The following is a 17,411-nucleotide window of genomic DNA, read 5'->3' as shown; positions in this document are numbered from 1 at the left end:
TCCATTTGCCATGCAGCTCACCATGCCCTCGATGTCCGTCTGGCATGTATTGAGTCGACATTTATACATGAAACCATACAAAATTCAGTAACTCCAAGCTCTTTGTGAAGGTGACAAACAACAATGTTTGGAGTTCTGTAATTTCATTCTTGGCAAGATGGAGGATGATAGTTTTCTTCCACACTTAGTGTTTAGTGATGAAGCAACATTCCACTTAAATGGAAAGGCGAACTGTCATAGTGTGAGAATATGGGGTACGGAACAATCACATGAAGTTGTACAACATGAGAGGAACTATCCAAAATTTAATGTGTTTTGTGCAGTTTTCATGGGAAAAGGTATATGGTCCATTTTTCTTTGCAGAGAACACTGTTATAGGAAGCACATATCTCGATATGCTTGAGAACTTTCTTTTCCCACAGTTGAAGACTTCATTTACCAACAGGATGGGGCACTGCCACAATGGTATCTGGAAATGCAGGAATTTTTAAATCAAAAGATTACTGAACAATGGATTGGTCACTCTGAACCAAATGATTCAGCCGTACATTACTGGCCTCCAAGGTCACCGGACTTGACTGTATGGGATTATTTCTTGTGGGGGTTTATAAAAGACTGTTTTTGTGCCTCCATTACCAACAACAATGAACGAACTGAGACATTATGTAAAAGCAGCTGTGGAAGCTGTAACTAAAGACATACTCGCTGTAGTGTGGGAACAATTTGAATACCGCACTGACATATGCCATGCATATCAAGTGAGGCAGAGTGAACACCTATGAATGGATATGAAAAAAAAAAAAAAAACCTTCTGAGTTTCCTGTTCATCAAATAGCAAAATTCATTACATACGTTCATTAGTTTCATAAATATAGACGTGCCAAATTGGATACACCACGTATATCAATATTGAGATGGAAATTAATGCAGCAGGTAACACCCTCAATAAGGACTAAAGCTGAGTTTCTCATGGGATTACGCCAGAGACAGATCACAGTATGCGCTGTGGACAAAGACTAAAAAACATTGTCTTGAATCATACATGACTAGGCATGAAAGGCATTAAGATTTGTAAATGATTTAGTAGTGTAGGTTACATTCTGCCAGAATTTTCCATTACCATATCAGCATTAGGATTTGTAATACAGCTATAAGAGGACAGTACTGTCAACTGTTTGATAGTCAGCAACCTCTGGCGACTTGGCCAAATGTTTGTGGGGTTCGACTTTGTTGGATGGCCGAGATCACTTTGTTACAAAATTATTATTCAAATAAATATGGACCATAAAATAAGTGGAACAGGTAGTAATCTTAAATTCACATTTTCAGGTTTAGTATAAACCCCCACAAGAAATAATCCCATACAGTCAAGTCCGGTGACATTGGAGGTCAGTAACGTAAGGATGAATCATTTGGTTCAGTGTGACCAATCCATTGTTCAGTAATCTTTTGATTTAAAAATTCCTGCATTTCCAAACCTCTGAAGAGAATTTTGGCATTCGCTCACTAACCATTTGGGTCTGCACTCACTATTCACATTTTCTTGTATGTGTCTTCCGAATTTGCCTCCTCATCTGCAATATATTTATTCTATTCACTGTGATAACTTCATCCAAAACTTAATTTCATTTTCTGGTACATTACTAAAAGTTCATAATCACTCACTCTACTTCTTGCTGTTTCACTAACCCCTCATCCCATCTTCTGTCTTGTGTTAGCATCATACATCACTGTCACTGAGCTCTGGAGAGATACGCACCTACTATAAAAGTTTGTGTTGGGAAGCAACCCTTCTAAGGACACAGCGACTACAGAACAACGAGTGTAAAGAAAACATAGAGTGGAGAGAGAGAGAGAGAGAGAGAGAGAGAGAGAGAGAGAGAGAGATGCTAACTCAAATGCATTTGGCAGTTAAATGGGAAATGCTTGAAGCCCTCACTGAACAGCGTAGCAAACGCTTATCAAAACGCCACTCACGATACTCAAAGAAATACAGGTCATATAGAAAGGATATCAGTGGCACAGTAGTTAGAGTCCACACATTGATGATTGACACAAGAAACGAAATTATGGGTAGCAAAGCAGGAGTAGAAATGCTAAGCTCTTTTTCAAATCTTTCCTTACAAAGGAAAATTCAGGAATACTACCTTATTTTAATTCTCGTAACACTAGAGAGAATTAAAATAAGGTAGTATTAATTCTCGTAACACTAGAGACCCCCCCCATGAACCATGGACCTTGTCATTGGTGGGGAGCCTTGTGTGCCTCAGCGATACAGATGGCCGTACCGTAGGTGCAACCGCAATGGAGGGGTATCTGTTGAGAGGCCAGACAAACGTGTGCTTCCTGAAGAGGGGCAGCAGCCTTTTCAGTAGTTGCAGGGGCAACAGTCTGGATGATGGATTGATCTGGCCTTGTAACATTAACCAAAACGGCCTTGCTGTGCTGGTACTGCGAACAGCTGAAAGAAGGGGAAACTACAGCTGTAATTTTTCCCGAGGAAATGCAGCTTTACTGTATGATTAAATGATGATGGCGTCCTCTTGGGTAAAATATTCTGGAGGTAAAATAGTCCCCCATTCGGATCTCCGGGCAGAGACTACTCAAGAGGACGTCGTTGTCAGGAGAAAGGAAACTGGTGTTCTACGGATCGGAGCGTGAAATGTCAGATCCCTTAATTGGGCAGGTAGGTTAGAAAATTTAAAAAGGGAAATGGATAGGTTAAAGTTAGATATAGTGGGTATTAGTGAAGTTCTGTGGCAGGAGGAACAAGACTTTCGGTCACGTGAATACAGGGTTATAAATACAAAATCAAATAGGGCTAATGCTGGAGTAGCTTTAATAATGAATAGGAAAATAGGAACGCGGGTAAGCTACTACAAACAGCATAGTGGACGCATTATTGTGGCCAAGATAGACACGAAGCCCACACCTACTACAATAGTACAAGTTTATATGCCAACTAGCTCTGCAGATGATGAAGAAATTGAAGAAATGTATGATGAGATAAAAGAAATTATTCAGGTAGTGAAGGGAGACGAAAATTTAATAGTCATGGGTGACTGGAATTCGTCAGTAGGAAAAGGGAGAGAAGGAAACATAGTAGGTGAATATGGATTGGGCGTAAGAAATGAAAGAGGAAGCCGTCTGGTAGAATTTTGCACAGAGCACAACTTAATCATAGCTAACACTTGGTTCAAGAATCATAAAAGAAGGTTGTATACATGGAAGAATCCTGGAGATACTAGAAGGTATCTGATAGATTATGTAATGGTAAGACAGAGATTTAGGAACCAGGTTTTAAATTGTAAGACATTTCCAGGGGCAGATGTGGACTCTGATCACAATCTCTTGGTCACGAACTGTAGATTAAAACTGAAGAAACTGCAAAAAGGTGGGAAATTAAGGAGATGGGACCTGGATAAACTGAAAGAACCAGAGGTTGTACAGAGTTTCAGGGAGAGCATAAGGGAACAATTGACAGGAATGGGGGAAAGAAATACAATAGAAGAAGAATGGGTAGCTTTGAGGGATAAAGTATTGAAGGCAGCAGAGGATCAAGTAGGTAAAAAGACGAGGGCTAATAGAAATCCTTGGGTAACAGAAGAAATATTGAATTTAATTGATGAAAGGAGAAAATATAAAAATGCAGTAAGTGAAGCAGGCAAAAAGGAATACAAAAGTCTCAAAAATGAGATCGACAGGAAGTGCAAAATGGCTAAGTAGGGATGGCTAGAGGCCAGATGTAAGGATGTAGAGGCTTATCTCATGAGGGGTAAGATAGATACTGCCTACAGGAAAATTAAAGAGACCTTTGGAGAAAAGAGAACCTCTTGTATGAATATCAAGAGCTCAGATGGAAACCCAGTTCTAAGCAAAGAAGGGAAGGCAGAAAGGTGGAAGGAGTATATAGAGGGTCTATACAAGGGCACTGTACTTGAGGACAATATTATGGAAATGGAAGAGGATGTAGATGAAGATGAAATGGGAGATATGATACTACGTGAAGAGTTTGACTGAGCACTGAAAGACCTGAGTTGAAACAAGGCCTCGGGAGTAGACAACATTCCATTAGAACTACTGATGGCCTTGGGAGAGCCAGTCATGACTAAACTCTACCATCTGGAGAGCAAGATGTATGAGACAGGGGAAATACCCTCAGACTTCAAGAGAATATAATAATTCCAATCCCAAAGAAAGCAGGTGTTGACAGATGTGAAAATTACCAAACTATCAGTTTAATAAGTCACAGCTGCAAAATACTAATGCGAATTCTTTACAGACGAATGGAAAAACTGGTAGAAGCCGCCTCGGGGAAGATCAGTTTAGATTCCGAATAAATGTTGGAACACGTGAGGCAATACTGACCTTACGACTTATCTTAGAAGAAAGATTAAGGAAAGGCAAACCTACGTTTCTAGCATTTGTAGACTTAGAGAAAGCTTTTGACAATGTTGACTGGAATACTCTCTTTCAAATTCTAAAAGTGGCAGGGGTAAAATACAGGGAGCGAAAGGCTATTTACAATTTGTACAGAAATCAGATGGCAATTGTAAGAGTCCAGGGACATGAAAGGGAAGCAGTGGTTGGGAAGGGAGTGAGACAGGGTTGTAGCCTCTCCCCGATGTTATTCAATCTGTATATTGAGCAAGCAGTAAAGGAAACAAAAGAAAAATTTGGAGTAGGTATTAAAATCCATGGAGAAGAAATAAAAACTTTGAGGCTCGCCGATGACATTGTAATTCTGTCAGAGACAGTAAAGGACTTGGAAGAGCAGTTGAATGGAATGGACAGTGTCTTGAAAGGAGGATATAAGATGAACGTCAACAAAAGCAAAACTAGGATAATGGAATGTAGTCGAATTAAGTCGGGTGATGCTGCGGGAATTAGATTAGGAAATGAGACACTTAAAGTAGTAAAGGAATTTTGGTATTTGGGGACCAAAATAACTGATGATGGTCGAATTAGAGAGGATATAAAATGTAGACTGGCAATGGCAAGGAAAGTGTTTCTGAAGAAGAGAAATTTGTTAACATCGAGTATAGATTTAAGTGTCAGGAAGTCGTTTCTAAAAGTATTTGTATGGAGTGTAGCCATGAATGGAAGTGAAACATGGACGATAAATAGTTTGGACAAGAAGAGAATAGAAGCTTTCAAAATGTGGTGCTACAGAAGAATACTGAAGATTAGATGGGTAGATCACGTAACTAATGTGGAGGTACTGAACAGAACTGGGGAGAAGAGGAGTTTATGGCACAACTTGACAAGAAGAAGGGACTGGTTGGTAGGACATGTTCTGAGGCATCAGGGGATCACAAATTTAGCATTGGAGGGCAGCGTGGAGGGTAAAAATCGTAGAGGGAGACCAAGAGATGAATACACTAAGCAGATTCAGAAGGATGTAGGTTGCAGTAAGTACAGGGAGATGATGAAGCTTGCACAGGATAGGGTAGCATGGAGAGCTGCATCAAACCAGTCTCAGGACTGAAGACAACAACAACAACAACAACAACACTAGAGAAATGACTGACTTAGATTTAGTGTCAGTGGCATTGAGGAAACACCTGAATTTACTAAAACTGAACAAGGTCACAGAACCTGATGAAGTCCTTGTCAGAGTCTACACGGAATTTGCAGGTGAGGACCCCTTCTCTTACCTATGATATACCACAGAGCAATCGAACAATAATGTACCACAGAGCAATTGAACAAAAAACCTTCAAAGAAAGCACAGGTAACACCCACTTACAAATAAGGTAGTAGAAGTGACCTACAAAACAACTATTAAATACCACTGACATCTGTCGGTTATAGAATCTTACAATATATTCCAAATGCCTTATCAGAAAATTACCTTGAGCCTTTAATTTGAGAACTGACCCATGAGGGTACTGTCTTAGATCTCTTGGTTAAAAACTGGCCTGAACTTTACGATTCAGTAACACAGAGCAGGGTACCAATGATCATAAGGCCATTGCTGCATAGTCAGTGGGGCAAGAAATTGATTTCACATTACTTGACCAGTTAACATGAAAAATTCGTCTCTGAAACTGAAAATATTGGTTGTAAATGCACAAAGTTCAAGAGTATTGTATAATACACCTTAGACAGTTATGTGCCACATAAAAAGTGAGGGATGGGAAAGACCTGCTGTTTTTCAACAGCCTTGTTGGAAAGCCGTTCTGACAGCAAAGAAAGCTTCACTGCTAGTCAGTAAGTTATATATCTGATAGATCATCTGAATGATTCTTTTAATGAAATTATTTGAAGCAAGTCGTTCCTACTTATGCAACTAGAAGTTTAAAAATAGGCCAAAAACGCATTGCGGGGAGGAGGGGGGGGGGAGGGGGGGGGGGGGGAACGAAGCCCATGTTAGCATATGGTGGGCCCTGAGTGAAGCATTAAACAAATTTGAAAGCAAAAATTTGAACTACTGAGCTGACAGAAAATCCTACAAAGTTTAAATGTTCTGTTATTAAGACCAAAGTTGTCTGGTTGGATACTCAGTGATCACAGTTGCATTCCAAAGGAGGATGACAGAGAGAAGGGCGAAAAACTAAATTAGTTTTTTCCAAAATTTCAACTAACTGAGATCCTACTGTGAGTTTTGCAGTCCGCACATCATGGTTTAGTGATTAGCACTGCTGCCCCTAGATCAGGGGGTCCCAGGTTTAATTCCCATCTGGGTAAGAGATTTTATCTGCTTGGGGAATGGGTGTTTTGTTGTCCTCATAATTCATAATCATTTCATCATCATCAATATGCAAGTTGCCAAAGTAGCATCAAATAAAAAAAAATTGCACTAGGCAGCTAAACAACCCCCAGATGGATCTTCTGGCCATTAATGCCATATGATCATTTCATTTTTATGGATGTTTCTTTTCATCATCACTCAAATGTCAAAACGAGATACATCAAAATAAACAGCCATGGGATAGGAAGTCAACTAAAGTCACTCAAAAGATGAAAAGTGATAGAACCTGATGGGATATGTATATGAGTCTACATAAGAGTATGCGAAAGAAGTGGATCCTGTTCTGCAGAACTCTACCAATGTCACTGGAGGAGCGACTGGTTCCCACTGATTGAAAAATGTGCAGATCATTCCTGCTTTTAAAATGGGTCATTGAATAGATACACGCAACTATATGCCTAAATTGCTGACCTCACTGTGGTGCAGAGTTTCAGGACACATTTTATGTTAGCATAATATGACCTTCCTGGAGGCTGAAAAATCTCTTCTGTAGGAATCAACATGGATTTCACAAACAAGTACCATGTGAAACGGCTTATTCTGTTTGTTCACAAAACTCAAAAGGCAATAAATATCAGCATCCATGTTGATGCCACCTTCCTTGACTTCTAGAAGTCATTTCATAGAGTTCTGACCTGTCACTTAATGAACAAAATACGAGCGTACAGATTATCAGCTAGCTCTGCAATTGGACCGATGATTTCCTAGCAAAGAGAATGCATTGTTTTATTGAATGCAAGAATCCTCAGTAAGTGTAGTCCATTCATGTAGGTGGTAGCATATAAAAACCTTGTTTGATTGATGCTGAAATACTGCAATTCAGTCTGGCATTCATACCAGACAGGATTGATAGAGGAAATAGTGACGTACCGAGACAAGAAGTCCACTTAATCACAGGTCTGTTCAGTAAGTGCTCTTCAGACTCCAATAGGAGACACTACAAAGGGCATTGTGCATCATGGTTTGATTTACTGTTAAAATTCTTGGAGCGTATGTTCCTAAATGTGTCGGCCAAACTACTATTTTCTTCTACATATCCCTCATGGAAAGAAATTAGACTGATTGAAGCTCACATGAAGGCTTACCAAAAATCATTCTACCCATGCACCATTCACAACCAAAACAGTGAAGTGGGAAAGAGAGAGTGCCAAGTAAAAATGTGTGGGATGGGAAAGACCTGCTGTTTTTCAACAGACTTGTGGAAAGCTGTTCTGACAGCCACATACCATAACACAGCTTGTAGTGTATACATGTTGTTGTTGTTGTGGTCTTCAGTCCTGAGACTGGTTTGATGCAGCTCTCCATGCTACTCTATCCTGTGCAAGCTTCTTCAGCTCCCAGTACCTACTGCAACCTACATCCTTCTGAATCTGCTTAGTGTATTCATCTCTTGGTCTCCCTCTACGATTTTTACCTTCCACGCTGCCCTCCAATGCTAAATTTGTGATCCCTTGATGCCTCAAGACATGTCCTACCAACCGATCCCTTCTTCTAGTCAAGTTGAGCCACAAACTTCTCTTCTCCCCAATCCTATTCAACACCTCCTCATTAGTTATGTGATCTACCCACCTTATCTTCAGCATTCTTCTGTAGCACCACATTTCAAAAGCTTCTATTCTATTCTTGTCCAAACTAGTTATCGTCCACATTTCACTTCCATACATGGCTACACTCCATACAAATACTTTCAGAAACGACTTCCTGACACTTAAATCTATACTCGACGTTAACAAATTTCTCTTCTTCAGAAACACTTTCCTTGCCATTGCCAGTCTACATTTTATATCCTCTCTACTTCGACCATCATCAGTTATTTTACTTCCTAAATAGCAAAACTCCTTTACTACTTTAAGTGTCTCTTTTCCTAATCTAATTCCCTCAGCATCACCCGATTTAATTTGACTACAATCCAATATCCTCGTTTTGCATTTGTTGATGTTCATCTTATATCCTCCTTTCAAGACACTGTCCATTCTGTTAAACTGCTCTTCCAAGTCCTTTGCTGTCTCTGACAGAATTACAATGTCATCGGCGAACCTCAAGGTTTTATTTCTTCTCCATTAATTTTAATACCTACTCCGAATTGTTCTTTTGCTTCCTTTGCTTCCTTTACTGCTTGCTCAATATACAGATTGAATAACATCGGGGAGAGGCTACAACCCTGTCTCACTCCTTTCCCAACCACTGCTTCCCTTTCATGCCCCTCGACTCTTATAACTGCCATCTGGTTTCTGTACAAATTGTAAATAGCCTTTCGCTCCCTGTATTTTACCCCTACCACCTTCAGAATTTCAAAGAGAGTATTCCAGTTAACATTGTCAAAAGCTTTCTCTAAGTCTACAAATGCTAGAAACGTAGGTTTGCCTTTCCTTAATCTTTCTTCTAAGATAAGTCGTAAGGTTAGTATTGCCTCACGTGTTCCAACATTTCTGCAGAATCCAAACTGATCTTCCCCGAGGTCGGCTTCTACCAGTTTTTCCATTCGTCTGTAAAGAATTCGCATTAGTATTTTGCAGCTGTGACTTATTAAACTGATAGTTTGGTAATTTTCACATCTGTCAACACCTGCTTTCTTTGGGATTGGAATTATTATATTCTTCTTGAAGTCTGAGGGTATTTCCCCTGTCTCATACATCTTGCTGACCAGATGGTAGAGTTTTGTCAGGACTGGCTCTCCCAAAGCCATCAGTAGTTCTAATGGAATGTTGTCTACTCCCGGGGCCTTGTTTCGACTCAGGTCTTTCAGTGCTCTGTCAAACTCTTCACGCAGTATCTTATCTCCCATTTCGTCTTCATCTACATCCTCTTCCATTTCCATAATATTGTCCTCAAGCACATCGTCCTTGTATAAACCCTCTATGTACTCCTTCCACCTTTCTGCCTTCCCTTCTTTGCTTAGAACTGGGTTTCCATCTGAGTTCTTGATATTCATACAAGTGGTTCTCTTTTCTCCAAAGGTCTCTTTAATTTTCCTGTAGGCAGTATCTATCTTACCCCTAGTGAGACAAGCCTCTACATCCTTACATTTGTCCTCTAGCCATCCCTGCTTAGCCATTTTGCACTTCCTGTCGATCTCATTTTTGAGACGTTTGTTTTCCTTTTTGCCTGCTTCACTTACTGCATTTTTATATTTTCTCCTTTCATCAATTAAATTCAATATTTCTTCTGTTACCCAAGGATTTCTATTAGCCCTCGTCTTTTTACCTACTTGATCCTCTGCTGCCTTCACTACTTCATCCCTCAGAGCTATCCATTCTTCTTCTACTGTAATTCTTTCCCCCATTCCTGTCAATTGTTCCCTTATGCTCTCCCTGAAACTCTCTACAACCTCTGGTTCTTTCAGTTTATCCAGGTCCCATCTCCTTAAATTCCCACCTTTTTGCAGTTTATTCAGTTTCAATCTGCAGTTCATAACCAATAGATTGTGGTCAGAATCCACATCTGCCCCTGGAAATGTCTTACAATTTAAAACCTGGTTCCTAAATCTCTGTCTTACCATTACATAATCTATCGGATACCTTTTAGTATCTCCAGGATTCTTCCAGGTATACAACCTTCTTTTATGATTCTTGAACCAAGTGTTAGCTATGATTAAGTCATGCTCTGTGCAAAATTCTACCAGGTGGCTTCCTCTTTCATTTCTTCCCCCCAATCCATATTCTCCTACTATGTTTCCTTCTGTCCCTTTTCCTACTGACGAATTCCAGTCACCCATGACTATTAAATTTTTGTCTCCCTTCACTACCTGAATAATTTCTTTTATCTCGTCATACATTCATCTATTTCTTCATCATCTGCAGAGCTAGTTGGTATATAAAGTTGTACTACTGTAGTAGGCATGGGCTTTGTGTCTATCTTGGCCACAATAATGCGTTCACTATGCTGTTTGTAGTAGCTAACCCGCACTCCTATTTTTTTATTCATTATTAAACCTACTCCTGCATTACCCCTATTTGATTTTGTATTTATAACCCTGTATTCACCTGACCAAAAGTCTTGTTCCTCCTGCCACCGAACTTCACTAATTCCCACTATATCTAACTTTAACCTATCCATTTCCCTTTTTAAATTTTCTAACCTACCGATTAAGGGATCTGACATTCCACGCTCCGATCTGTAGAACGCCACTTTTCTTTCTCCTGATAACGACGTCCTCTTGAGTAGTCCCCGCCCGGAGATCCGAATGGAGGACTATTTTACCTCCAGAATATTTTACCCAAGAGGACGCCATCATCATTTAATCATACAGTAAAGCTGCATTTCCTCGGGAAAAATTACGGCTGTAGTTTCCCCTTGCTTTCAGCCGTTCGCAGTACCAGCACAGCAAGGCCGTTTTGGTTAATGTTACAAGGCCAGATCAGTCCATCATCCAGACTGTTACCCCTGCAACTACTGAAAAGGCTGCTGCCCCTCTTCAGGAACCACATGTTTGTCTGGCCTCTCAACAGATACCCCTCCATTGTGGTTGCACCTACGGTATGGCCATCTGTATCGCTGAGGCACGCAAGCCTCCCCAACAAGGGCAAGGTCCATGGTTCATGGGGGGGAAATATAGATGTAGTTCTCAGATCAAACCTAATGAGGTACCTCAAACACAATTATCCCCTCCATGTCAATCAGTACGGACTTCATAATTAAACACTGGGCATGAAAAACCAAACACACAATTTCTCACATGACATCCTGTAAGCTGTGGATCACAGCAGTTAGGTGAGTACAATATGTCTAACATCCAAAAAATCATATGACTCCATGCAACTCCATCAGTTATAAATGGAAATTGTTCAGCTCATGTTGTATATAAATGATTTGGCAAACAATATAAATAATAACCTCTGATTTTTTCAGATGATGCAGTTATGAATAATGAAGAACCACATGAAAGAAAGATGCATAAATTTTCAGTCAGATCGTAGTAATATTTCAAAGAGGTGCACTGACCGGAAGCTTATTCAGAAAAGTAATATTGTGAACTTCAAAAAGCTCAGTAGATGCTATTATATGACTAAAATATCGGTGATTCAAAACTGTAGTAAGTCACCTCATACAAATACCTGAATATAACAACCTGTGAGAAAATGGAATGGAATGATCACTTAAACTTAATCGTAGGTAAACCAGCTGGGAGACTTTCATTCATTAGTAAAGGAAAATAGAAAAATGCCAGTAGTCTACAAAGGAGTATGCCTACAAAACACTCATGTAATACATCCTAGAAAATTTTCTCAAATGTGTGGAACCCATACCAAATACGACTAACAGAATACTGAATGTACAAAAAGAAGGGCAACACAAATAGTCACAGGTTTGTTGGACTCATGGAAGAGCATTACAGAAATGCTGAAAGTCTTAACTGAAAGATGCTTGCAGATAAGACTCCAAATATCCTACATAAGCCAATTTACAAAGTTTTAATGAAAAAATCAGTACTCCCTGGCAATTAAATTACTGTATACACAATTTTATTGACCAAATGAGGGTAAAAGTGACAGAATACACTAGATTTCTTTCATTAACTAAAAAATGTATATATAAAAATTGTAAAGCTAAAAATGAAAGATTTTCAGCCATGTTCCTTTTACCTGAATGACAATAAATGAACGTTAAATATAGGATAGTAAAAAACGTTCATAAAATTACATACCCGTTCCCATGGATGAAATACTAAGCTTTGAAGTGCTATAATCCTTTGTAAATGGCTTAAAAAGTTTTGGAAATGGTGATGCATAGGAATGAGCTCTTCTTGAGTTGAAAACTGAAAATAATATAAAACAATGGAAGTGATTAGTTGTGAATTTGATAATCTTGTAGGCATAAAGTATTTATCCATTATTAGCTAAGCTATGAAGTGGGTAGTAATTTGCTTCCTTGGCTGACCGTGATAGAAACATACCTTCATACAATATCTGATTAATGTCTCTCATTATAGCCTGTGGTTTCTTTCTTCTGTATGGATCTAGATCCCAGCAGTCTGACATCAAGTTATAAATTGCATCTGGGCACAACTGTGGTTTAGGTAATATCTTACCAGAAGAGTAGAGCTGGAAAAATTATTAAAAATGTTTTCATTGACAAGACAAACTTATTACTGATATTGAAGCATTCCCTGGAACAACTTAAATGAAATATACAGAGTTCAAGATACACAACATCAAACATTTTAAATAGTTTTTTATTCATTTCAAACTCTCATACCTGGACTAAATTTCAGTGAAACATAAACAAAATGTTGTGGTTCCAGAATATATGATGCGATAGTGAATTTTTTAAGAATTACTGAGTGATTTGGATTAAAGTTACTTAGTTGTTCCAGAGAACATCTAAATTATTAGTCTAAAAAACAGAAGAGGTGTTTTTAATTATCAATGGTTAAAACTGGAATAAGTGAGTTAGAGCTAATATGTATTCAAATATGAACAGTTGCCGCATTTTGAGCACAGCGCTATAAACACTGAGAAGACACTGTAGAAAGCATGTCAACCTCATATGGCAGTGCATCCTTCACATCATTATAACATTTTCTCATTTGCTTATCAGCATAGCTGAAAAAAATAGGTAGGTTCACTATGCAACACTCCATGAAAATAATTATTGCATAGTACGAAGGAATGGCATAGAAAGAAATAAAAAATGTACAAGATATTCACAAGGAAAAGCTTACCTCCTAACCTAATGCAAATGGACACACAAAAAATCTACTCACCAAGTGGTGGCAAGAGAACAAAAAAAGGTTTAACTTTTACTAGCTTTTGAAGCCAGTGGCTCCTCCTTCTGTCACAAGAATTGAAGGGGAAGGAAGAGTGGTGAAAGAAAAGGAGTGGAGAGGTTTAGGGAAAGGGATACAGTTCAGAAAAGTCACCCAGAACCCCGGGTCAGGGGAGACTTACCAGGTGGGATGAGAGGGAAAGACTGATTGTTGTGACTGCACCGGACGAGATTTGAAAACCTGTGAGCTTAAAGGTGAAGGATGGGGCAATATGCAAGACAGAAGGCCAGGTGGGTGGCAAGAACTAAGGGCATGCTGCAGCACCAGTTCCCCCCTGCAGAGTTCTGAGAAATTGGTGTCTGGGAGAAGAATCTAGATGGCGCATTTGGTGAACAGGCACTGAGGTCATGACTGTCTTGTTGTAGGGCATACTCTACAATGGGATATTGTGTGTTGCTGTATACACCCTCTGTCTACGTCCATTCATCCTGACTGATAACTGGGTGGTAGTCATGTCGATGTAAAAGGCCGAACAGTTTTTACATAACAGCTGATACACTACATGTTGTTTCACAGGTGGCTCACCCTTTGATAGTATATGTTTTGCCAGTTACACAGCTGGAATAGTTGGTGGTAGGACGACACATAGGGCAAGTCTTGCACCAGGGACGGTCACAGGGTTAGGAGCCATAGGGTAGGGAGATGGGTGCAGAAGGAGCATTGGGCCTGACAAGGATATTGCAGAGATTGGGAGGGTGATGAAATGCTATTCTAGGTGTGGTGAGCAAAATCTCAGACAGAATGGATCATTACAGAGCATGATTTTAAGAAGTAATGGCCTTGTTGAAATAGCTGATTAATACAATCAAGACCAGTATAGTACTAGGTGACAAACAGTGCACTCCAAAGTTGTTTTTTGGAGGTATCAGCAGTACCAGGATTGGATGTGATGGCCCGGCAAATCTGCTTTTGAACTAGGCTGTTGGTATAATTAGATCCAGTGAAGGCTGAGGTAAGCGTGGTGGCATATCGCTGTAAAGAGTCTGCATCCGAACAAATATATTTGCCTCAAATGCCAAGGCTGTATGGGAGGGAATGTTTGATATGGAAAGAATGGCAACTGTCAAAATGTAAGTACTGTTGTTTGTTAGTACGTTTAATGTGGACAGAAGTGTGTAGCCGGCCTTTGGTAAGGATGATATCAACATGAAGGAAAGTGGCATGAGATTCTGAATAGGACCATGTGAAATTTAATTGGGAGAAGGTATTTAGAGATTTCTGGAATTTTAACAGATTAGCTTTATAGGGGAAAGATGTCATCAATGTATCTAAACCAAACCAGGGACTGAAGACTTATGGATCCCAGGACAGCTCCATCCAAGCAACCCATGAAGAGGCTGGCATTGGAAGGAGCCATCCCGGTTCCCATGGCCACATTCCTGATCTGTTTGTAAGTCTGTCCCTCAAATGCGAAGTAATTGCTGGTAAGTATAAAGTTGATTAAGGTGAGCAAGAAAGATGTCATATGTCTGGAATCAGGTGGGCATTGACTGAGGAAATGTTCAGCAGCAGACAGACCATGTATGTGGGTGAGTGGGTGGGAGGGGGGGGGGGGGGTTGGGGGGAGGGGGGTTGGTATAGAGGGAGATGGCATTGATGGTGAGAAGCAAGGTGTGTGCTACGAGTGGGACAGACATGGATTTCAGAATATTGTGGAAATCCAGAGTGAAATTTCACTCTGCATTGGAGTGTGCGCTGATATGAAACTTCCGAACAGATTAAAAGTGTGTGCTGGACTGAGACTCATACTTTGGACCTTCCCCTTTTGCAGGCAAGTGCTCTACCGACTGAGCTACCCAAGCACAACTCACAACCTGTCCTCACAGTGCGAAATGATGAAAAGCACATAAACTGGATGAAGTAAATGTGGATATGGTGAGAGCAGCTAGCACTGGTGGAGAACAGTGGCTCTACTGGGTCATGAGAACAGTATGGATAGAAAGGAGGACTCCTGAGGCTAGAAAAAGGAAATCATAGTAGCAGTTATTAAGACGGATTGCATGAAACTATGCCATGTTTATAGGGGAGTAACTCTGATGTGCCATGCTGTCAGGATATTGGAGAAGATATGGGAAAAAACAGTATAGAAGATAGTGGAAGGAAGTCTGAGGGATGCACAATATGAGTAATATCAGCATAGACCTGGAAGGTTGACAGTGAATATAATTTTTAGTATAAGGCAGCTCCAACACTGGCACTGCAAATATGATAAGGATTTAGTAACGGTATTTGTGGAAACTGAGAAGGCATATGACAGTTGAAAAGAAACTAGATCAGGGAAATACTTCAGAAAAGGGAAATGGAGGTCTGATTGTGAGAAGAATAAAGGGAAGTTATCAAGGAAGTTTGAGTTGTGTAAAAGTAGGAGGAGAGAAGACAGGCTGCTTGGAAACGAGAAACAAGCTGATGCAAGAGAGTGTGCTATCCCCTCTTCATTTCATCATTGTTATGGATGAAATAATGACAAAAGTGACAGTATGAAAAAGATATTAGAATGGGAAAGCAATGATGTTTGCAGATGATTTTATGGTGTGGGGAAATGGAGCTGGAGAGGAGCAAGAAAGCCTATATGTGTGAAAGGAAGTTGTGGGGCTTATGGATTGAAATTTAATGCAAAAAAAGTGTGAAGTGAGGGCGACAATGAGGAATAAGTGGAGAGTAATAATGGGTATACGTGTTGAGAAGGCAAGTGCTACAGAAAGTGGAAAGTGTCAAGTACCTGGGGGCCATACTAGAAGACAGTGAGGAGTGGGGGGAATGACACAGAGATCAGTTAAAAGGGATGCAAGCCCATGGATTTCTGCTGAGTGTGAGAAGCCTGGTCTGGAAAAAGGATGTACGAGGGTGGTTTGAAACGTTCTTTGAATTACCATGAGAGTTCAACGCTAGCACTACGAGTTGTTCACATGATATTCCGGACTGTTGCCTGTAAGCACGTGCCACATCAGTGCTCTTGGAAGAGAGTTGTGGCGGTGACGTGGTTCTGTTGTTGTTCCCACGTAGTAATTTGCGGAGATGGAAAAAAATCAAGATTCGAGCAGTGGTTAAGTACTTCGTAAAGAAAGGTATGGAAGCAAAGGACATTCATGCCAATGTCCAGAATACACTGGGGGACTCTGCTCCTTCATATTCAACTGCTGCCAAGTGGACAAACGAATTTAAATTTGGTTAGGAGAGCTTAGACGATGATTCACGCAGTGGTCGGCCAAGACGTGCCACTATTCTAGAAATCATTGCAAAAGTGCACGAAATGGTCACGGAGGATCACCGATTGAAAGAGCGTGAAATTGAACAATCTTGCCAGATGTCATCTGAAAGGGTATATCATATTTTAGAAATGAAAAAATTATCTGCAAGATGGACTCTTGAAGCGCGCCTGCACACATGTGCCGTTGCCATTGCAAAATTACACAAACTAAGGTATGAACTGTTGCCACACTCTCCTTATTCACCTGATATGGCTCCGTCAGACTTCCATCTCTTCCCAGAACTGAAAATTTTTCTTGGAAGATGAAGATTCACTTCAAACAAAGATTTGATAGCCATAGTTGACAACTATTTTGCAGGCCTGGAGGAAATTCACTTTCGAGATGGTATCAAGGCACCGGAACATCGTTGGACCAAGTGCATTAATCTACAAGGAGACTACATTGAAAAATAAAAAAAAGTTTCAGTGATGTAAGTACTTTTTTCTATTCCATTCTCTGAACTTTTCAAACCACACTCTTAACACCAAAACACAAACAAATGTTGTAACAAACATTATGCTTCATCATGCACATACGCATCAGAGATGTGAGTACTGAAGAAAAAGCCAATGGGCGGGATACAGGCTTGCAAAATGAAATATTAAAGAAGCATGATAGGCCTAACAAGAACGGACAGAGAAAG

General features: G+C 40.0%; 1 protein-coding gene across 1 annotated transcript in view; it reads right to left on the bottom strand.

Annotated features, from left to right (window-relative positions):
* Nucleotides 1–17,411, bottom strand: part of LOC126259858 (tyrosine-protein kinase hopscotch) — a 189,787-nt gene that overhangs the window by 76,515 nt on the left and 95,861 nt on the right. Inside the window, exons 10-11 of the mRNA XM_049956914.1 lie at nucleotides 12,648–12,795; nucleotides 12,399–12,509 (exon numbers count right to left, since the gene is read on the bottom strand). Of these exons, the coding sequence (XP_049812871.1) occupies nucleotides 12,399–12,509; nucleotides 12,648–12,795 (259 nt within the window). The remainder of the gene's footprint in view (nucleotides 1–12,398; nucleotides 12,510–12,647; nucleotides 12,796–17,411) is intronic.

This window comes from Schistocerca nitens, chromosome 5 (assembly GCF_023898315.1).
Source record: "Schistocerca nitens isolate TAMUIC-IGC-003100 chromosome 5, iqSchNite1.1, whole genome shotgun sequence".
Lineage (NCBI taxonomy): Eukaryota > Metazoa > Arthropoda > Insecta > Orthoptera > Acrididae > Schistocerca > Schistocerca nitens.
The sequence above is the reverse complement of the archived record's forward strand: the minus strand, read 5'-3'. Positions and strand labels throughout refer to the sequence as shown.